This window comes from Toxotes jaculatrix, chromosome 7, assembly GCF_017976425.1.
Source record: "Toxotes jaculatrix isolate fToxJac2 chromosome 7, fToxJac2.pri, whole genome shotgun sequence".
Lineage (NCBI taxonomy): Eukaryota > Metazoa > Chordata > Actinopteri > Toxotidae > Toxotes > Toxotes jaculatrix.
The window spans coordinates 19,229,351-19,252,308 of NC_054400.1; the positions used below are offsets into that span (position 1 = coordinate 19,229,351).

The window sequence follows — 22,958 nt, forward strand, 5'->3', positions numbered from 1 at the left end:
TCTGCCGCTTGGCGCTGTGTGAGATCAACGCGTCCAGAGAAGCCAGCAACAAGTTTTGCATTTCTGCAGCCACTTCCATCCATGAGGGCTCAGCCAATCAGAGCGACCAAAGAAAGCTTTTGAGGGCGGGACGAAAGCTTTTAAGGTGGTCCGCGGAGTGAATGAGATTGCAAACTCTGGCGTGTAAATCAGATCTTAGAAAATGGATTTCACTTAAAATGTAATGTTCAGACCTGAAACAGATCGCGCAGTATTTTCACAATAAAATCATTCATTAGGTTTGAACTGGATGTCGTCCCACAGATTAAAAAAAAAAAATCCAAAGGGATTGCACAAACCTTTTTGTCCATTATACCACAGAACTGTGGTCTACAACAGTTTAGGTGAGTCCTCAACACTCAACTACAACTCTCTTACCCTCCACTGGAATAACAGGGCTTGAAGTGAATTTCAGCACAAAGCTCGGTCTTTTTTCATATTTCTTTAGACCTCATCACCTATGAATTTTTTTTTTTGCTCTTATAGCCATTGACCACGCAGTGACCAGCACTTCGGTAGTTGTGTATCATCTCCAATTTAACATGTTTTCAACAGCATACAATGCAACAGCTAATAACCTGATAAGCTTTTGTTGGACTACTAGACGAGCAACTAGTTGTTTATTTTGTTTACAACTTAGACACTGTTATTTCAGATGAGTAGGCATCAGTCACCAATGCTGAGGTGGATTTCTCCTAATGCATAAGAAATACTGGATGAACAGGAACTGCTTTTAATCTGACACCTTACTCCAAATCAGTGCTGCATAATGAAATCGTCTTATTAGTTCGGCCTTATTAGACTTATAGCAGGTGCTGACTGAGAAATGACACCCTATCAGGAATATAGCCTAAATATCTGAGCTGACACTGATGTTGAAATAAAGATATAAATTATATTAAGATCATAAAGTGCGTCCATCACACACCCCAGTGACCAATCTCACGTGCCCCAGTCTTGAGCGTGAACCTACGTCCCAAAGGGAAAAATCCTCCTTAAAAGACCATCTGAACTAAATCATGTGGATGATATTGAGCCTCTGTTCCGATAATCAATAGCATTCTCCCAGTATTATAGTCCGTAAAATAGAACATTTTGTAAGGCCAAATTAGGATCATTTACCTCATAAATTAATTAAGTGTAGGCCTACGTTAGCCTGGATTATCTGTGTGAGGGTTAGTGCTGCTATAACTAAAGAGTAGACGTGAAACAATAGAAAATAGGCTGTTTTCATTCTCATAAAGTTTGACAAACAAAGGTCCCAGTAAAACAAAGTCAGCCTAAATAATGTGTGTGGAACTAATTCATGTCCCAAACAAGACAGACAGCCTACTTTCTGATATATTTTTAGGTTTCTGCTATGGTTTTTCATAGGCATGTGTTGTAATTCAGATTGCCTCTTAATGTTGCCTGTAGCTCACATATCAGACTCTCTTTGTGTGTTGGTCTTTAACTGCATTTTATTTAATGTGTAGTAGATTTTTGTTAAACCTTGGCTCTTGTTCTGATGGTGATTGGCCGAGTTCGTATTCATTTTCCTGTGTGGAGTTTTACGAGTACTAAACAAAAAAGAAAGAAAGAAAGAAAGGATGTATTTAAAATATTCCAAATGTGTTTTAGTCTACAGTGGATCCAGGTCTGCGTGTGTCTGTGTATGTGAGGGGGGGTATACCCCCCTCCCTCTAAGATTAAGAGAGCTGGGTAATTATTTGAAATAAAGGAAACGTGGGATTAAAATGTACTTTCATTCACCACCATGGATATTTTCTTTGGTGAAAGGAGCACTCTATATTATATCTTTCCGTCATTGTGGACAGTGGGCATTTAGAGAATTTGGTGTCAGACAGCTCTGTACCTTTGGGGGGGGGGGGGGGGGGCGGGCGGTGTTGGGGGGGATGCAAGAGGACTTTTACCAAACAGACACAGTGCCACCTAGCGGCTGGCGTTAGCGACAGTGACGGGGATAACATGCTTTCAGAGAATTGTTTTACATAATGTGAGGCAGACAGATCTGAACTGGAGCATACTGTAAATACATTTATTTCAATCTAAAAAAAAGAATCTAAGACAAACAGATCTTACTCCTTTGTTTATGAAGCATTTTAAGTAATATACTACTAATCCACTGTCACAGATCACAGATTTGTATTGATGCAGAGCATTGTTTTATTTGGGAAAAAAATAAATGGATAAATTATTTTCAGTCCCACTGAATCTGTCCTGATATTTTAACGGAAGTCTTTGAGAACCAGTATGAGGGAAAATGATCACTAACCAAGATCAACATGTTTCCTTTTCTTCTTTAACAACTAAGGCTGAGGTAAATGGGCAGAAATTGAATGCATGTGTATGATTTTTCACAACAAATGTCTTAGATTTGCAAATATGATCAGGCATTATACACTACACTGCATTTTCTGATTAGCTTCTTAATGTTGTGGATGTTTCAGCTAATGCATGGAGTGCATAAGATGGTCATTTTTAGCTATAATGTGTGTAAAGAAGTAAGCAGCTCTGCATGTCACAAACTGCTTGACTTAGAGAGGGAAACAATACGCCCAGTCCTGCACATACAGAGGCGAGCTGTATGTCAGGGCTGAGGCTGGAAACAGGTCAGGACAAGGCACTGAAGGGTGCTGGGAAGTGTGTATATTTGGAATTTTGGGGGTGTGGATATATGCACTCCTTGCAGCAGAGAGGACAGCAGCTCAGAGCGAGGAGGCAGGGATAGACGGTGATTGCGTTTCGAAGGAGACAAAGGTGTAAAGTACCTGTCTTCCTGAGAGAAAGGAGAAGCATGTTGAGCTGCTGAGATGTTCTGGAGGCTGCTGTGCTTGTGTGGTGTGTTGCTAAAAAAGATCACACTCTGTCTCAGTATCACCTTGCCGGAGGACCGCCTCCGTATCTGAGAGCCAGCTGGATGTAGCATCATTAGAGTTTCACCCAGACAAACACAAAAAGTGTGTGCATATCAAACTGTTTTAGCTGTGTCTGCCATCACGGCTCTGTGAAGCCTCTTAGAAATACCCGGATTCATGTTCACATCTCAGCTGATAAAGGCTCGTTGTATCACAAAATCCCATTAACAGCACAAGGAACAAGCATTCTGCGGCTCAACAGCAGACCAAAAAAAAATCAAGATATTTTTCTGTCTGACTGTAAAACTAATACCCCAGTGATACAGTTCCTGCTAGCTCTGTCTATGGTCTTCTCCAATGGAGACAGACAAGTTAAGTATGACAAACCGATGGCATGGTCTCTTTCCCCCTGAGTCCCCCAGTGATGATAAATGCAGCTCCAGTGATGATAAATGCAGCTCACAGCTGCTTTTCAGGCGACTTCATGACAATGGACAGTCTAAAGGCTTTCAAGCACTGTCACAATACCACTCTTCTCTCCAGTGATTTAGTACTCAATTTGTCTCAATATTTTACTCAATAGGAGAAGATAGCAGAAGTGGGTGCCCTTCTGTACTGTTAATTCATGGTGTTAAGCTTTTCCTCAGATAGACATATATTACTGTGGGGGTTGCCCAAAGAGACAGTTCCTTCCCTCGGTGGTGGTGGTGGTGGTGGGGGTGGTGGGGGTGGCATCCTGTGCAGTCGGGGCAGTGTGGAGCAGAGCCTCCCTGTGTCCTCTATGAGCCTGTCACTCAGCTGAGCCATCACAGCTCCCTGGGTCAGGGCGGGTTAAGCAGCATCTGTCATCCAGAGAAGCGCCATTGTACTAAGGGCAGGGATGCGACAGACCCCCCCCCCCCCCCCCCCACCCCCCTTGCTCCTCCTCTCCTCCCCTGTTTGGTTGGCTCCACACCTCTTCCACCTCTCTCAGAACAACAGGAAAGACTCGGGAGAATCTCTGGGGCTGAACTTGACCCGAGCCCGGAGGATGAGGAAACACTCTTGACATCACTGCCAACCCATGAAAGCCAGAAATAACTTTCCTCTCCAAGAAAACCTGCAGCCCCTGAGCAAACCTGGCCCCAGGGGAAGGTCACATATACAAACATGGTAGGGCTGGACCAAACTGCGAGTTTAATCTTCACTGTGCCACTTCCTCTGAAAACAGAAGCTCTCACCCCAGTGTGTTGTCTTGGGGCAGGAAATGCAGCCATGTGGTGCAACAAACACTGGTACAGCTCTTTTCTGTGCAGTCTAGAGCTTTATAATCCATCTTGACACATTTAGGAATATTGCGAATTCTGCTTAGGATTTGAAGCTATGAAGCTGGCCGTTCTGGCTTTCACATCGTTTTTAGCCACGAACATCAAGTCTTTCTTCGGCAACGTGCCTGGGTGTCCTGCTGTGTCAAGTCTTGAGCCTTCCTTTGAGATTCATTTCTCCTCTTCATCTGTTGCCTCATCTATTTAAACGACAGGGGCTCACTCATGACATGTCCCTTCATCTTCTCTGCGAGCGAGACACATGGATGGATGGATACATGCCTACTGTAGACTAGTGTGAGCTGCCACTTAACAGGAGGTGTGTGGGCGAGTCTGCCCATCTCCCCTTTTAGAAACAGCATTATTTGCTTGTTCTGGGGCAGATATGACTGGTTTCCTTGCAGCAGGCACATGTGACCATTCCTCCTCGAACAATAAAAAAAGGCGGATATCTCAGCCGGCAGACTGGCGGCTCTTCCTGCTCTTTAGCACGGATTCCGCTGTTATTGTGTGACTCTTCTGACCTGCGGGTCACTGAAAGTCTAGTCCACGCTGGAGTCACCAACGACTGTGCTGCAGGAATGTTTACCTTATCCGATGTGCATTTTACAGTACAGAATTAATACTTTCAATCATCAGCCCTTCAGATGAATTCAAGCTCAAACAACATCTTCAATCAAAACCTGTTGTGTGTTACTCAAAAGACAGTGACTTATACTGAGCAGACGGTTGTTTAAAAGCTGGATTTGTTGTGAGGACCGCTATCTATGGACTTGCAGCTGCCATTAGCAACGTGGAACACAGACACATCTCTTCAGCCAATCTATAAGCACATGCACTGGTCTGGAAATACGAACGCAAATGGAGAAAACACACATTTCCCCCATCAGGCCCCTAAGTCTCCAACACACAAACTTTATTTTCAAGACAAATTTTATTTGATATTTAGATACAATATGAAGACTTAATGGCACAAAAGGACCTACAGAAAGGAAAGGCACAAAAATATCATACATTCACTACCGTGTCCCCTGAATTTCAAAAGCTGATCCGATCAGAAACGTTTAAAAGCAAGCAGGTCAGAAATTAAACAGTTGTAGATTTCATAAATTAGGATAAGACTGTACAGTTGCTTTGTGAAAACTTCCTCTCCCCTATGTCATTGTCTTGACAGATGGCAAAACATTGGTTTAAGTTATTGTCTTTAGCCGCTGGGTTCTCTTTTCAACAGACAGCAGGAATCATTAAGATAGACTTGGAAACATTGATTATACTGAAGACAATTTTTTTTCCACGCTTTTTTTCGCTCTTTGAAACATGCATACAATCCCAGTACAGCTACAAAGACCAACTGGCTGTCTCACATACTGCAATAAAATGGAGCAGACTGCATCACAACCACCACCCCATCACACTGAAACTGTAACACCATATTTTCCCACAGAAAAGGACATGGTTAGGTGAAAGGATGTCGGTGGCATAGGGCAACCAATGAGCAACAATATCTCAAAAAAAAAAAACAAAACCTTGTGTCATATTCACCTGAGAAGATTTTGTGTTTTGAAAAAAAAAAATAAAAAAAGTTGCCTCAGACATTAGCTTCCAAGTTTTCCTATTTAAAAACAGCCTACAACTGCTGAACACATGTAAACATCCATTTATGCTCTTTGGACAAGCCAATAACCCAGTACTGAGGAAGTGATCACAATCCCTCATTAGACTGACACAGATAATAAAAACATGAGAATCTTTGAACCCAGAATATTTCATCATATCAGTGTCTTAAAAATGTGGAAAACAGATCTCTAAAAACAAATCCCCACTTCCTGTTGCACAATTTAAGACACTGACGCACACAAAAACAAAACACCGTTAAAGAATCAGATGAGGAAACCACTTCTACTGTATACATATGTAACACTGGGAGTGGAGAAAGCAGAGAAAGTGCACAATGGAGTTGAAAAGTCGAGTGTCATTAAAATGGCATATCCATCACACAGCTAGTCAGAGGCGGCAATGTAAATCTGCAGCCCTTTGCAGCAACGACAGTGCACACCAAGGTTTAGCACTTGCTCAGGCACTGTGACACATCAGGAAACATGAAAGGGAATCGCATGCAACTCTACACCCTGAAGAAAACAAAGAGTCATCACAAAAGACAACTTCGTTCAAAAAGCTCTGTCTGCCACGATTTACTCCTAACAGGTAGCAGCTAATAGCTAGCGCTAACATTTAGGTGTCAGGAAAATTGCCAGTCAAAAACAAGGGAGGTAGCTAGAGCAGCAGCTGGCAGCAGAGGTATGAAAGGTATAACAGGTCTGATAGATATAAATATCTGGAGATTAAGGCAAGCAGTGTGTGGTGCTGGTGTTGACAGGACACTGATAAGGTGGTTATGAATATGTAAACACACCTAAGAATGAAGCAGAGGAAGAGATGGAGACGGTCTACCTCTGAGAACCAGATGAGTGAGATGGGCCTCTGGGGCGGGCTGGGTAAGGTGGGACGAGCAGCGCGGTGCAGTTTGGCTTGTGACAGCGGCCGGAGGGGTGTAGCACCATCTGTGGCTGTTTTTCAGTGCAGTTTTTCTCTGGGGACATCTGTTAAGGGAGGTGAATGCTGTGTTGTATGTTGTGTGTAAATGTCTTCAGAATAGGGAGTGTGCGGTTAGAGGAAAAAAAACAAAAAAACATTGAGAGCTGTAAACACTTCCAAAGTAACATCCTTTAGCTGAACAAGCTTGCATGGATCTGCCCAGCTTGAGCTTTTAAGAGATCAGTCACCGCAAAGGCATCCACACCTGCAAGTGTGTGTGTATGTGTGAGAATGGATTCACATGTTTATCCTCATGTGTGCAATGCCTATACCATATGCATGTGTGGGCTTCTATTAAATCTGTATGGGAGTGAGAGCGAATACCTGTACGGACATGATTGTCAGTGCTAATAAGATGCAGTGCTTTGGGTAAGGTGGGGTGATGGAGGGGGAGGATTACAATGGGCCAAGGCGCCAAGGGTGTTAGTAATCTCTTAATGGAGGCTGTGGCAGGAAGGAACATGAGTACGACAAACAGACAGACTCATGCCAGGGAATGTAAACCAATGAGACACAGTGTGTACAGTTAAAACCAAGGAGACAAAGAGAGGTCAGACAGGGCATCATCATCTTCAGAGGAATGATTTGGAGGGTAACATTAACAAAATGATAATAATAATAATAATAATACAGAGGAAACATTTGGTCAAACACCTGCCACTGTGCAATCAAGGAATCATACCAATGAAATTGATTTTCTTAAAAAAAAAAAAAAAAATCTCTCTCTCGCTCCCTCTCTTCCTCCCCCCTCCCCTGCAAGTAGCTCCTCTTCATAACTCTCCAGAAGGCTAGGTCTTGTCAATAACATGATGGTGATACCCAGCCTTTCTCTGGCCAGGAAATCAAAATTAGCCGGAGTCTTATCAGCTAGGATTGTGTTGGTTTCTAGAAATCAATTCCTCAATGAATAGAATATCTATGATTGGGTGAAAGTCAGGGATCTGCTCTACTGATTGCAGGTAGCAGCGCCCCCTCCTCCACAGCCGGAATCAGTTAAGGTAAAAAGTGGCACCAAAGGACCATCGCTGCCGTCATCGTGGGTGTTTGAAATCCTTTGCGTTTTCATTCGTCTGCAGCACTGGTTCCTCGTACTTCACCCTTTTTGCGAAGCTGTGGGGGATATGATATGCATTAGGTTTATGCAAGGTAAACAGGCGAGGGCAAGTTCAGCTTTCAGCAGAATCCTTAATGAATGTTTGCTACAGTGCTTTCACACATGCAACGCAACCCTGGATTTTGACATTGAACATTACCCAGAGGAGCTGTATGTGTGAACCCAAATCCCTGTATCAGTTGGACCGGATGTTAAGTGGACTTTACCCCTTCAGCTCCCTGGTATGAAGTCTGTGTAGAGCCTGTCAGTGTCCAGAGAATTCGCTTCATTTATGAAGCCAATGGGCGCATAAATGACATTTCTATCATTTCTTTCTACCTCTTGCATGATCTACCCAGGCATCACAGCTCGCTGCCACCTCTCGCCTAAACCAAACTGGGTATTTCCAGTAGGTGAGAATATGTCCGACGCAGACAATCCCCTGTTGTGTGCTACATTTGTGAAAGGGCAGCTCTGGACAATACCCAGACCAGTTTCTGTGTTCCCAGTTCTGTCCTGTCCTGAGTTCATATGAGAAAATAGAGTTAACACTATTTTCTATTCATTACACGACAAAGTTTTACTTCTTGCATCACAAACCATTAAAAATAAAACAAATTTCTTTTTACAAGCTAAAATCTTTATCCTTTCCTTTAAAAAATCTGCTCCAACAGTCCTTATCAAGCCCCTTGTTTGTCCTCCAGGTAGATAAAAGCATCACTTTCAGATTCTCCCACCCTGAGGCTGATGGCTTTGGAAAGTCAATTAGTGTTAGAATCTGATAGCCGAACACCTTAATGGAACAGTTCAAACTAACAGTGGCTCTAAACAGAGGAATAGACAGATCTGATGAAATGGCATGAGGATTCACCCTCCCACTTCTCCATCCTTTTTCCCCATCCTCCCTCCCTTTTTTCTCAATCACAGCACAGACTCCTTCTCAACTGCAGAATTCCATTTGTATGTTAATGAGGAAAAAAAGGAGCCATCTTGAAGTCACCCCCCTTTCTTGCCCTTTCTTTCTCTCATGCTTCCCCCTTCTACACCAACAGCACCAGACAAATATACACACCAAAAAAAAAAAAAACAAAAAGGCATCCAGGACTGCTGGAGCATCGTCTCCATGACCTGGAGTTTCTCTTTCACCCACTGCAGTCTTCTCTAGAACCTGAATCGGTATGGGATCGGTATGTAAGCTTTGGCCACAACCACACAGTGCCGTCCCGTACAGTGACCCTGCTAACCCTTGAGCCCAGAGGTTCAGGCGCTGTCGGCCTCCTCACCACAGCCTTCTTTGATGGCACCCGTCTGTTTACTTACTCCAAGGGAAAATGGGAAACACATGCTGAATTGGGCGAGATGTGTATGTGGGGGGGGCTAAGCACAAAATGCTGTATGTTGGTAGTAAGCCAGGAATGTTTCAGCCTGGCCCGCTTTGGCCAGTCCAGCCCGGATTCCTCCCTTTTTCTCCTTGTACGGCCAAAAACTCCCAGACTGATATTTGGAGTAGTTCCAAGAGCAAACCAGTGGTAAGGTTTTACAGAGAATGTGATTCACAGAAATTAAAGCCTGTGATTTAAACAAGGGCTGTTTTTCTTCTCTGCCTTGTATTCCTCTTTGGGGAAGCTCTGGATTGCAGGTAGTAGTCTCGAGCAGGCCTTCTGTGTATGTTTTTAGCTGCTGGTCACCTCTTAAAAAAAATCAGCATGTGTGATTGCCATAAAAGTTTGCCCACATGTCTGGATACATCCAGAGGACAAGGTACTTGCATACACAAATGTGGACACATCCACCCAACATGCACTCATGTAAAACATTTTACTGGGTCAGCAAAACGCCTAACGACCTAGCACATTCAGTATGTCATATTTCTCTGCGATCCGGTGTTATTGATTAACTAATTCAGAGTGAGCTATGGAGTTGCATGTGAAAGCATACACGCACATACAAGTGCACATGAAGACACGGTGGATTAAAAGCCCTTTCACAACACCGAAGAGTGCAGAGTGAAAGCAGCACAGGCGTGCAGCAACACAGAAACCCCACAGGAAGCAAAGAAAGCATCTAAGACACTGGCCTTTACCAGCGAGAACTTACACAACAACACTCAGACCTACACCTGGCCTGGCTACTCGTCTGCAGCCTTTGTACCTCGCACAGAGCCCTTCTTACGCATCTGGACAAAAATAAAATACAGTAGATCACAGAGAAAGGGATGAGGAAGCCTGTGGGGGCAGCTGGGACCAGGTAACAGCGGAAAAGCTTTTATAAAATGTTGAGTTCGTTTTGTTTTTCCCACTTGTTAGTTATGCATCTCAAAATATATTCTGAAATACAAAGTGGGGGTCAAGAAAGTGATGTTTGTAGTGTAAAATTATAACTGAGAAAATCATGCTAAATTGTTATGTTAAGCTTTGGGAAACCAGTGATACAGTGGATTTTTTTTTTTTTTTTTTAATGATAATGTGAATGTTCCTTTTATTCATCAAATGTGTTTGAACAAAAATCCAGAGAAAAGTGCAGAGCAGAAAGTGCAAAGCATAACACAAAAAACATCCATAAGAAATATTAGTAGTTATTATTGGCAGTATAAAAATAATAAATGCAAAGTTTTGGTTTATCACATAAATTCCAAATATTTTAGAAGGATTATAAGATTTATTTTACAGCAGACAGCAAATCATGTGCAAACACATGCAGTGATTAAAATGGCAACAGGAATATTTATTCTATAAAATGGCAAATGCATGTGCTAAGAAAGATACACAATGACTTCCAGCAGGTTTCCTGTTTCAACACACTACATTCTCCTCGTCTATGTAACTATATGTCTTCCAATATCTAGATGTTTGAGCAGATTCAGCAGGATAGAAAACCAGACTGATGTCACACGGGTTCATCTACAGATCTGGGAAAATATCAGAACGCTGATGCCAGAGCCTGCACACTCCTGAGGTTGGAGACAGTTCCTTACAAGAAGCCCAATAACGACCAATATATATAAGGTCCATCTTTAATTATGGGTATTTTTTATTCATGTACTCACCTCATCCAACTCCCTCTGCGTCTCTGCCTCCATCTGCCGGATATCATCCATAGTCAGCTCCACCCACTTATCAATCCAGCAGAAGAGTTGGCGATGAAAGTTGGTGAAGATCCTCTTCTCTTGCTGCGGGAAACAATGGTAGTCTTGGTTAGGGTTGGGTGGTATGGCTGAAATCAACATCACATTTGATAGAAATTTTGAAAGACAGTGAATGTAAAATTGCATTACAATAATCACTGATGTTTAATGCATTTAAGTTTGTTCTTCAGGCATAAATTACATACAACTAAAATGTTCAGCACAAAAAAAAAAAACTGGTAACTCATTCTGTAATTACAACTTGCTTGTGGTCATTTAACATCTGTAAAACAAAAAGACTGTACCATCATATCATCATGATACATTTGCACTGGACGTCAAATAACAAGTAACACTGTATTACCTCCCGGCAGGAGTATTCTGGAGTCAAGAGGCAGAGTATCGCTTTTGCAAAGGGGAGCTCTCAGAGCCTGAATACAACTCATGAGCCAAAATAAACGCACTGGGTGAAGTGTAAACATGTCACTCTAACCTCATGGATGAAGTTCTCCACTTTGGTCTGCAGGCCCCACCACTTGAACTTGACTGTGACCAGCTTGTAGGCACACATCCTTGGGCAGTCAGTCTTACTAACCAGCTCTTTCTGTTGGGAGAAGAAAAGACTCACAAGCCATCACTTTTTAAAGCACAGTATCAGAATAAATAACAGCAAAAACTTGACAGAAACTTTCCAATGAGAGAATAATCGTAAAAACAGCAGAAGGCTGAGAGAATATTATTTTAGACTAATCGTGGCTGCATTCAAAGCTAAAAATCATTAATACATAATGCTTTGGGTATGGAGCTTGCTGAAATAATTATCAATATGAAGATGTGCTCTGCACAGATAAAAGTACCCTAATCTACAACACACTTTCTAAATCCATCTGCTGCTTGCACTCTGCCTCCCTCTGAAGAGAAGAAAAGGAGGAGGAGGGGGGGGGGGGGGGATTCGGGCAGAGCAAAGTGGATAAACTCCAGATGAAGGGACCATTTCTCTGCCTCCGCCCTGACAGCGACACCGTTCCCGACAGGCATGCCTTTGTGGCCACGGAAGGCAGATAAAACGGTGCTCGCGAAGCGATAAGGGCGTCGCGGTGCAAAGCTGGTTACATTATTAACACCTAGGACCTGCTTGCCCCCAGAACACACATACTCTCCCTCCGAGAACACCTGTTTAATTAATCACTTCATTCTGGCTCGGCATTCCAAGAGAAAATGCCACAGACCCGCCTCAATCACCCTCATCCCACTGCCGTTTGATGCCACGATCATGGAGGAGAGCGAGTGAGGGGAAATGAGAAACATTTCTAAATTTGCAGTGGGTTTAGAAAAGTTGTCATCGCTAAAGGAGAACTTCACATGAAACGGATTCTACATCAAAACATTTACGGTGACATTTCTTCTCTCCCTCTCTGTGCCCCACTCAAAGGAGCAGAAGTTTTCAGAAATACAAAGGGTACTGATATGCAAGCATGTGTGCATGCAGAGATAGACAAGAGTTTTATTGCTCTGAGAAGCTGGCAGAAATTGTGCCTCTGTTGTCACATAACTACTTTTTTTTTTTACCTTTTCAAAAACAGTCTTTTTCCCATGTCCACAGTGGATGGGAAAGTGATCTAATTAAAAACACAAAATAAAAAGTTGTGCTTCTTTATTCATACTTTTTAAAAGCTGTTTGGCTGCCTTTGTTCTGTGAAAATTCTTGAAGCAGAGGAAAGTTTCCCATGGTGAACTTTGAGGGCTCCACTGCAGAACAGAAATTCTCAGTGCTCGAACAGTGAGCAGGACCCGTTTGTGACGCTGTGGGTTACGACAGGGTTTAGCGGGGAAAGCAACAAAACTCCTGACAAAGTTTCTCTGTGTGGATGAGCTACGTCTTATTGACTTATTTCTATCAAAACTGCATCAGTCTTTTAGGCAGAATTGCTTCTTGTCAAATTTAGAATCAATGTCCATTCACTGTCTCTTCCCCATTTCTGTCTTCATCTTCTGTCTGGCAGACAGAGCTCAGAGTAAAACCTTTATCTGACCCGGTGACTTGAAATTTCTATTACGTCCAATTAGAGCTGAGAAAGAGGTGATTTGTCTTCATCAAATTGCAGCCTTACAGTGCTGCAGACACCACTCCAGCCTTCCACCAACTCTGTGCTCTCAGAGCTATTCGGACCATTGCAGGCGATGGTGATCGTGTCTACGTGAAGACAAATCTACAATCAGACTGAAATAAATAAAAATATGAGACAGAAAATAAATAATTGTGCAAGTTCAAGTCTACAGCCTTGGGTCTATGTGAATAGGTTTGCATGAGCTTTGCACATCTGGACACTGTAATTTATCTCCTTTCTTCTTTGAATAACTGCTCAAGTTCTGTCAAGTTACATAGGGACCACAAGTGAAAAGCATTTTTCAAGTCCAGCCACAAATTCTTGATTGGATTGAGGTCTGGACTCTGACTGTGTAACTCCAGGACATGAACATTATTGTTTTTAGGCATTTCCTGAGTAGCTTTGGCTTTGTTTTTTGGGCTTGTTGTCTTGCTGGAAAATAAATCTTCTCCCAAGAAGCTGTTCTCTTGCAGACTGCAGCAGGCTTTCCTCAAGGATTTCCCTGGCGTTAGCTACATTCATTTTACCGGCTATGTACATAAACCATCCGAGGCCTGGTGCAGGGGAGCACCCCCATGGCAAGATGCTGCCACGAGCAAAAACCGCACACAAAGCTCAATTTTTGGTCTCAGACCACTGAAATTTCTTCTACTGCGTTTGAGACCTTCCCACATACCTTCTGGAGTCACTCGCCAAAATCTCCAGTTTTTTCTTTTTGTTTTCAACGGTGTGTTTTTTTCTTGATGTTGTTGTGGTTTTCTCCAACAATTGTTGTATGCATGGTGTCCCATCCCAGCCACTGAACCCTGAAGCTTTTTCAGAGTTGACTTAAGCCTCTCTGTGGGGAGGACAGTCTGCTCTGGCCAGATTTACAGATGTTCCATATCTTTCCATTTTACTATGATCAACCTTAGTTTATTCAGTGCCTTGGAAATTCTCTGTAAAGTTACACCATACTCGCTAAACTTTCAAGAACAAAGCAGCAACCATTTTTAATAATGAGGCACTGCACAGAAATATCCAAGGTCAGACCCGGGTCTTGTGTGAATGACAATGACCAGATGTACACCCTCTTCAAATAGTCCGGTATACAGGGTCAAACAGGGGTTGAATTGTGAGACATTAATTGCCATTTGTGTGTGAATGTGATAAATCTTATTTCCACAGCTCACAAGAGCATTACCTTCCAGGTGGGCCCAAGAGGTCCTCTGCCGGTCTTAACTGACTTGAACTTGGCAGGATCCTCGTCTGGCTTGTAGTCCTAAAGTGAGAACAATTTATATAATGAAACACAATTAAACACAAAGAGCATTATATTCAGCTGAAAAACTGTTGGACAAATGAATCTGATACTGATATAAATATCCATTCTCTTTTTTTTTTTTTAAACTTGGAAAAAAATCTGAAAGTTTTCAGCTTCATTTCCTCACAGCCTTCAGTAGGTCACACAATTTGTGACTCAGAACTTTGATGCCACCGGCAATATCCAGTACATCTAAGTGAATGTGCTTCCATATACCTGCATGTGTGCTGATAAGTGCTTGTGTTGCTGCACATCCAAGTATTTGTGTGTTTATAGCTGCTCTAACTGCAACAGTACACCTTATCCTATATATCAAGTACATACAGTAATGTTCTGTCAGACCCATTTTCGTGAACCAAACACTTATTCCCTATTGCACAGGAGGACCTTGATACCATGGCAAAAAGATTTTTAAAAGCATCTAGAAAAATACAGAGCGGTACTGAGCGCATCTGCCAAGTGCATGAGCAAATGACAAATATGCCAAAGTTGACTTCATAAAACAGGCAAGAGAAATAGTAATACAAATAAATGAAATGGCTTTCAAATTATCAACAGCTCAAGGGCCCAGCAATTTCAAATAAATCATGATGCGCCTGCAGCTAAAAGCTACTTTTCAGGGCTATCGGCCAACAGGAGGGTGCCCAACGTGTGGAAAGCGATAGAAACCCGCCCCTATGCACATACACACACACACAGAAACACACTAATTTGGCTGTTTTAATGCTGAGAGTTCCATCACTATAACAATACAGTGTGCTGCACTAATGAGGCCTGTGAATCGATGTGCCGTGGTAGACGAAAAGGAGCTACTCCTCAAGTAAAACAGTGTGTGTTAGAACGAGAGTGTGTTTGTGTGTTTGTCTAGTTCCGGCATACGAAGCACTGTGAGCCTTAATTACACTAACAAACTCATCTGTGCTGGCGGTACGCCCCAGGCCCTGCAGCCATGCCTGAGGCTGAGGGCTGATAGGGCCCTCAGACACAACACACTGCTCCAGCAAGGCAAACACGTCCGCCTCGTTAACTACCCACCGCAAACAAACACGTACACACACAGAAACTAATGCTCCTCAGTCAAACAGCCACACATATGCACGCAAGCACACACAGAGCTGCACTGAAATGAGGCAATGTGATGTCAAATAACAGCAATAACGTGAAACATCTTCAAATAAGATTTCAGAGATTCCAAATGGAGGACTGAAAATTCATATTTATATTTTGAAATATTATTGAGGCAATCTTCGAATGCTCAGATGGTGTATATAATTTATAAATACAGAGATTTCAAGAAGCTGAAACTTGCGTCAAATGTCGACCAAATGCTAGATAATTCACACATACTTAAAACATAATGAAATGGTTACTTATGATGTCCTGAGCAGATCCAGGGGGTCGTATTGGGCTGATCGGGACATATTTTAATGGATTACAACTGCAAGTGAACTAAGTGTTTCTTTATTTCCAAGAAATCCAACAGTCAGACCTCTTTCTAGTGAGCACAGGATGTTACTGTTGGCGTCCTCCCAACTGATCATTTCAGTGATATAAATGTAAGTATTGTGTCTGTCTCTGCAGATACCCAATATTAAAAGGACTCAAATCAGGGGCAACAAAAAACCTGAGAGTGACAACTCTAATAGTTACATCATCCTGCTCCAACCATCTCATGTGATTTTCTGTTAGAAACATGCCAGTTCCTGCCATCCACTGTTTTGATAGAGCCTGAAAGGCATGTGTTTCATTGTGCTTAATCTTCTGTTAATACAAAGACTTTACTAAAACACATTTACAGCCTTGGATTCACTAGGTCCACTTAAACAGTACCACTAGATACAGGAAATAATTAGAGGAACTCCAGTAGTTTTCAATGCATGGGTTCAAATGAGAAACTATTTTGCACTTCTAAAGTTCATTTTGGTCAGTTCTTTTTTATTTTAGTGAAGCAAAAGGGGAAACATGGGGCTGGAACAATTAGTCAGTAAAGTAAAAGCATGTTAACAATTTAGAACAATTTAAAAGTTGCAGGCTAGAAGGTACTTATCAAATAAAAATGTCAAACATTTGCAGATTCTAGTTCCTTCAGTGCGATGATTTGTAGGTTTTTCCATTTCAAATCAATGTAAAATCCCTTATTATTTTGGAAATGAAGAAATTCCCATGACTGTAAAGACAGTTATTGTTTTTAGATAAGCTCAAAGGTAAATTAAATTACTTGTCAAAAAAAAAATCCTTATGTAAGGTGGACTGGGTTTGGAATATAGATGGTAATGCTCAGGCTTGTCCACATGAAGGCGCCAAACTGTGCGTTTCTCTCGCACTGGAAATGTGCCAGAAGAGAGTTTGTACTTACAGCAGGGGACACTTGACTTCTGTCTGCGATGTCAATAGGCACAACAGTTACATTCTGCCATGTGGAATTGTCTAGTTTGTGCACCTGAAAAACCAAACAAAAAAGAAGATCAAACAAATTTAAATTTGCTGTTCAAACTGGAAACTGGCTTGATAAGAGGCAGAGGTGCTCACATTTTCTTGCGTTCCAAGGTCTGGTTTGTGCCACGTCTCAATCTTAATGAAGAAATTATCTTTCATATACTCGTTCTAGAAGGAACAGTCAGGATGTCAAAAAACTGAATGTATAATAAAAGCAGACTGAGTAATCTGAATAACCTTCAACTTAGTTACAACTAGAATATTTTGACAATTTAAGAAATGCAAATAACAAAGGCCATTTAAAGCTACTTACCGTCACAACTGGATCAAGGTTGGACATGAGGAGAAAGGGGGGAAAAAAAACAAATTACATATACATATAAAATAAAACAAACACTATAAATAGAAAATACATGGTTATAATACAAGTAATTGGTGTATTTAACCATGGAGAGGACTAAGGGTTTCAGGGTAAAGCAAAGGTAAAGTGATATGGGGAGGGGGACTCACTGGTTCTGCAGTAGGGGTAGGCATTCCAAGCTTTTTCATGGAATATCAGGGAGCCTTCAGGGGCTAACAGCTTGACAAACCCTGGGACTTTACTGTAGGGTGGGAAAAGAGGATGGGAATGGGTAAATGTAGGCAGAGAAAGGGGGAAAGGAAGACGCACTGTTTCACTTATCAGTGGTTCTAGAGGAAAGACTGGGCAGGAGGAAGGAAAAATGGCCAACTTGGAAAGTCTCACAACAAAGATTAGACAACACTGCCACTGCCTGGTAGCACAGTGCTATTACACTGAGAGGGGGGAGTTATGAGATCAAATAATCTGATCTTAAAAAGGTAAAGGTGCATACCTCTTTAAGTGGTAGATTTTATGTGTATACTGTCCTTTCTCTCCATCTTTTTCATAGGGCTCATTCTTGAGTACCTCAATGCCCTCACCACCACCCGTCTCATTTTTACTCGCTTCAGCCACAGAGAACAGCTGTCCAACTTGATACTGTAACACAAAAGTCATAGCATTAACACAAAAATACATCAGTGATTTGCTGTATGCACATAAATAAAAGCTGTTCTAAAGTAACTTGGAGATGATCCAGGTTCAATGAGGCAAACACTATGTGCTTAAACAGGGCTTAGCTATCAGCAGTATTTGCTCACCAAATTATTATTATTTTTTAAATAATACTAGCTGTATGTGGACCATGAATCATAATTGCTGTCCATGTCAACTGGCCAAGTTTTTCCTCTTCTTTGCTTTTGATCTTTGTTTTTCTGTGTTTCAGGCCAACAGTTTCCAACTTTTTTTGGCTTATGACTCCATGAAATAAAAAAGTCTCCCTCATCAGGCTACAGTCTTACTTCAAGCAGTTCAACCCATAAAAAAAAGTAAAAGAAGTAAAAGGGAAAAAAAGTAAAGTAAAAAATTTATGTAATTTTGTTTATCTGTATGGTACGTGCCTCTGGTTGGATACAAAAGCCCAGTTTGGGAACCACTATTAGGCCCTGTGCTGCCTGTTTATGTTGTTATTACAGGGACAAAGCATTTATTACTTGATTAGTGTTTTAAAATAGAGCCAAGAAACAAGCCAAAATAAACTTAGTAAGATGTTACTGTCCTGATGTCACTCCAGTGGATTGCGTATTTACATAATGTGCCAAGAAAGATTACTGCTGTCAATAGTCAAAAAAAGCTGGAAAACTGTGGCGTGGGAGCAAAGGTCTTTTTTTTTTAATTATAGTGCTGTCTTTCCAAAACAAAATACAATAAAGGGCAGATCTAATCTGGACAGTCTCTTTGCATTTCAGACTCTAAGTCTGTCACACAATGTGCAGACCAAATTAACTATGACGTTTGAACAATATACAGTGGATGTTTGCTTATATTTCATAGTTCTTATTGGTCTTTATCCCCTAAAGAGAACACTTAGTTTTCATTTATTTGGAACAAGCTTTAAAATGCATCACTCATTTCCAAGAGATTTTAATCACCATATAAGGCAGCAGAGTGAGTCTGGGATTCATGACATAAACCTCTATAAACACAGGGAACAATTGCCTGCTGATGTAAAACAATCACCAGAATTACAAATTATGCCTTTTTGGATACAAGTGTGTTGCCTTACCTTGCAACCAACAGCCAATTCACTGCCTTTTGTTCTTTGTGAGGATAAAGTAATTATTTTAAAGAAAGGTGCATTACAGAGACTTATTGAAATTCCAATTAACCACCACCCTATGACACATTTTCAACCTAAAATAAGGGATTAATTAAGGCTCCACAGCATGTCAGACTAACAGAAACAAATGAACCGGTCAGTTAATACTATAGTAGAACTGAAATTAACAGACTAGTTAAAAATCACGATTTTTGCACTCAGATTTCTTTATTCAAAAGTAGCTATAAACCAGTTTTAGGGCCACAATAAAAAAAACATGTTCCTCCTCGGCACTCTCTGGCATAGGCGGCTCCTGTCACTACACAAGATTAACGTGATGCCATTTATAATCAGGAAAAACAGTGATGTAAAGTACAACAGATTACGTAGTATGCAGAGGGTCTAAAATAAAAATAAAATCACAACATTACTCATTTTATCAATAAGACAGTAATAATCATAAGGGAGACAAAAATTGATAACTCACCTCCTCAACACTACAGGGTAAAACCACACGGCTGCAAAAAAGAAAGAAGTCTGGTATCATTCACACGTCACTGGTGTCTTACAGAGACTGTTCGATATCAAGCAATTCTGCCAGGAGCATTACAATTTTACATTTTTTCCCCAATGTGAACAACAAGCTTAAAGGTGAAATTACCATCAAAAATAGCTTCACACTCAAGGAAGGTGCAGAGAAACATAACTCAGTTCACTGTACAAAGTAATCAATACAATAAAAACACATTTATCCTGCAGATGCATAAACATTCCACATACAATAAGCAGTTTATTCATTGTCAAAATATAAAAAGTCTCCATGTCAAGAAAGATGAAACTTTGATAGGCTTTTCCATGCTTAAAGTCATCTATATGCACCAACATTTATACAGAAAATTCCTTATAAATGCCTTATATTAACTATTATATTCATAATTAATGTGGCGTATCATCTGTATCTCTCCACACAGTACAAAGCAAAAATAACCCAGTGCAAAAGAAGCGGTATTGATGCCATGTGCAGTCCTTCATGGTATTAGAAAAAAACTCCCACATCACACACAATCTTTCTCATTGCTTAGGAACAGGAAGCTGGTTGTGGTCACTCTTCCTGGGGAAAAAACTACTACTGCCCAGTCTGACACACTGCTGACTTCAGCAAAAGGAGAGGAAACCATCACCACACCAGAGTGGAAAACTTAGAGCTGAGTGATGCCAAGATTTTATATAGCTATGAGATCAAGAAAAGTTCAAATACAAGAGGCAGGCGAGGAAGAGGAGGATAGGAAGATATGTGAGTCATCTTGGACCAAAATCATTGTTTAAAAAACAACAAATATGCTGTGGCAGAAGGTGCAGCTGTTTGAACAAGTAAAACTTATATCTGAATCTTTCTTACATAAGATACTTCAAAATTTAAGTTTTTCATATATGTTATCATATACGTAAGCATTTACTCAACACACAACAAAAGTACACTACAACTTTTTCTTCATATCTAAATGTAATTCTACTTCAGGGTGTGGTACGCTACTCAAAGCAATTGCAACATTTACCCTGATGAATATGAAGCTTCTCTCTGTGACCACTAACCACACAGTGCAAGAAAAAAAAAAAAAAAAAAGACAGGCAGTGGAAGTTTGCTCAAAGCATAAATCTAAAGCAAGGCTGTGTCATACCTGACAGATAAACTTTGAGCAGCATTTTTTGTTTTCTACATTTTTGACTGCACTTTTCCAATCTATGCGATCTCTGTGGATGATGAGCTGTGACAAACCATGACAATGAGAATCTACCTTTTGTCCAGGATTAACACTACTCCATTAGCTTGTGTTAAGGTTGTTCTTCACATTGACACTCAGTGACATACATGATGTTTTACCACTCTAAGCTGCTACAACATGACCAATGACAAATGTAAAGCTAGGATTCCTAACGTGTGATGTTGACTTTCAATGAAAGGGGCACATGGGTGTATAATGATGGTGCTCAAGTTTGAACCTGGACAGGAGCATACAGAGTAAGTGTGGAGTAATGGATGCATGTAGTTTGCTGCAGCACTTTAGAGGAACACTACATGGATGTGGGTACATGTAGACACAACCTGTTGTCACTAAATTATAGTTTGTGGCCCCTTACACTAGTTATGCCAATTCCAGAAATTTCAGTGTCCTTTCCGGCATACCACAAAGGTACTTTAATGGCATTAAGTCCATGCAGTGCAGGAGTGCAAGTGTTTTTCTAAATATGTTAAAAGTAATACTGTGTAATATTTAGGAAATAAGACACTCTGGTAATATGATTTTTTACATAACACTGATTTGCTTCTTGACAGTGTTTCTGTATTTCTGTAGAATGCAGGATGAATCCCAGACTCCCCATGACAACATCCAAATGAACAACAGGGTGTGAAAAAGAAATTCATGGAAAAAAAAAAGTAAGAAATAACAGTTAGGCCTAAAACAATGTCACCTGAGAGCAAATGACTGGTTGCAATATGCAAAAATACAAGGAAAGTTTTAACTCACATGTGTAAAACACAAAAAACAAGACAAAGTACACAATGACACTACTCTAGCTGTCAAATAAAAATCTTGCTGATATGTTTAATAACGCTTATTGGTGTACATCTATATTACATTCATGTTTTCTTAGGATATTAAGTTCTGTTTGTGTTGCACTCATAAGCTCTAATTTGATTTGTTAGACTGGTGTCACGTTCCTGTTCGACGGGACTTTTTAAGTCTGACGGTAAAAGAGGGCAATTTAGTCAGATAAACATAAACACCTTTTCATCCATATAAAAAGACAAATTTGACAACTTAACAGCTGTTACGAAAAAAAATTATAACAGACTTCCTGCTTCACTGGTGGAACCAAAACTAGCAAACCTTGTATTTCCCGGACCAGCAGGCGCAAGTTTGTCAAAAGTTTTCAAAAGCGGAAAGCTAACATTACATAAACATGTTTCTCTGTGTTTCTGTGTAGGATAATGGGTCGTTTACTGCTGTGGTTTGATGATATTAGAACTAATAAAAGCTTTAATGTCAACATGAGCATCTTTTGATCCAACTTCATGACTCAGACACCTAACAGCTAAATTAGCTAACCTAACCTAAATATTACTACCGTTAGTAAGCTAGCTAATTAAAATAGCTTCGTTTAACACAAGAGGACAACAAGCGAATTATTCAGAGTCTATTATCTTGGGTAAGATTAGCTGGCGCCGGCACAGGTTTATGTGTAAATGTTGCTAAGATAACGTTAGCAGCGCTAGGTCAAATCCCATTCATGTTATACCGTTAGGTTAGCTAGCATTAGCAAATCGTGAGCTAGTTGGTAGCTCAAGTAAGATAAAGTTTTGTAGCTTGAATGCACAAATGTCAGTACTCTTATCTTTTAAATTCGTAACACAAACCATAGTCTGAAGTGTTCTAAAGCAAGTAAGATAACAGTAACTGTCACGCAGTGCCGTGCCGCTGTCAAAGCCGGTAGGCCACGGCAGCTCTTGAGCAATCCCACCCTTCCCTCGTGTGCCTGACACAGAGTCAAGATGAAAAGTTTTCACCAGAGTCCAACCACCGAGGGAAAAAAAAAAGCCCTGCCTAGGCGAATCCCTTATTAAACGACGCCGAGGTTTCAAAATTATTATGAAACACTGGACAGTTTAGGCAAAAACATCGCACTTACTACTCCTTGATGAGGACCATCGTAGCTCGCTCCTCTCGACACTACTGACGCTACCCAGCTACCGACCGCTGATTGCTGCTGACGTCATGAGCTGCTGAGAGCGGCGGCCGGTCCCTCCCTCTTGAGCGGTGATTTGCAGAAGCATGCACGGGACTGAACTCACTAATTAGTTTCAACCAATAAAGTCTCTTTCTGCTGGCTTTTAACCCGCCTGTTGTACAGCTGCTCGGATCAATCACTTATTCAGTC

The 22,958-nt window shown here is 41.1% G+C and overlaps 1 protein-coding gene across 1 annotated transcript; it reads right to left on the reverse strand.

Annotated features, from left to right (window-relative positions):
- Window positions 1-5,771: 5,771 nt before the first annotated feature.
- On the reverse strand, window positions 5,772-22,771 carry LOC121184437 (phosphatidylinositol transfer protein beta isoform). Its single transcript, XM_041042088.1, has 11 exons — window positions 22,710-22,771; window positions 19,507-19,537; window positions 17,715-17,860; window positions 17,371-17,462; window positions 17,174-17,181; window positions 16,954-17,028; window positions 16,781-16,864; window positions 14,305-14,382; window positions 11,507-11,617; window positions 10,936-11,058; window positions 5,772-7,906 (listed from the first exon to the last, which is right to left on the reverse strand). The coding sequence occupies exons 1-11, from the start codon at window positions 22,727-22,729 to the stop codon at window positions 7,859-7,861; spliced, it is 816 nt and encodes a 271-aa protein (XP_040898022.1). The 5' UTR covers window positions 22,730-22,771; the 3' UTR covers window positions 5,772-7,858.
- Window positions 22,772-22,958: the final 187 nt, after the last annotated feature.

Excerpts from the sequence above, each read along its gene's own strand:
- LOC121184437 (XM_041042088.1), bottom strand. The coding sequence starts at position 22,729 with ATGGTCCTCATCAAGGAGTA. Across the intron at positions 16,865-16,953 it reads ACCTTGGAACGCAAGAAAAT|GTGCACAAACTAGACAATTC; the intron begins GTGAGCACCTCT and ends TTGGTTTTTCAG. Across the intron at positions 14,383-16,780 it reads GAAGTCAAGTGTCCCCTGCT|GACTACAAGCCAGACGAGGA; the intron begins GTAAGTACAAAC and ends TTCTCACTTTAG.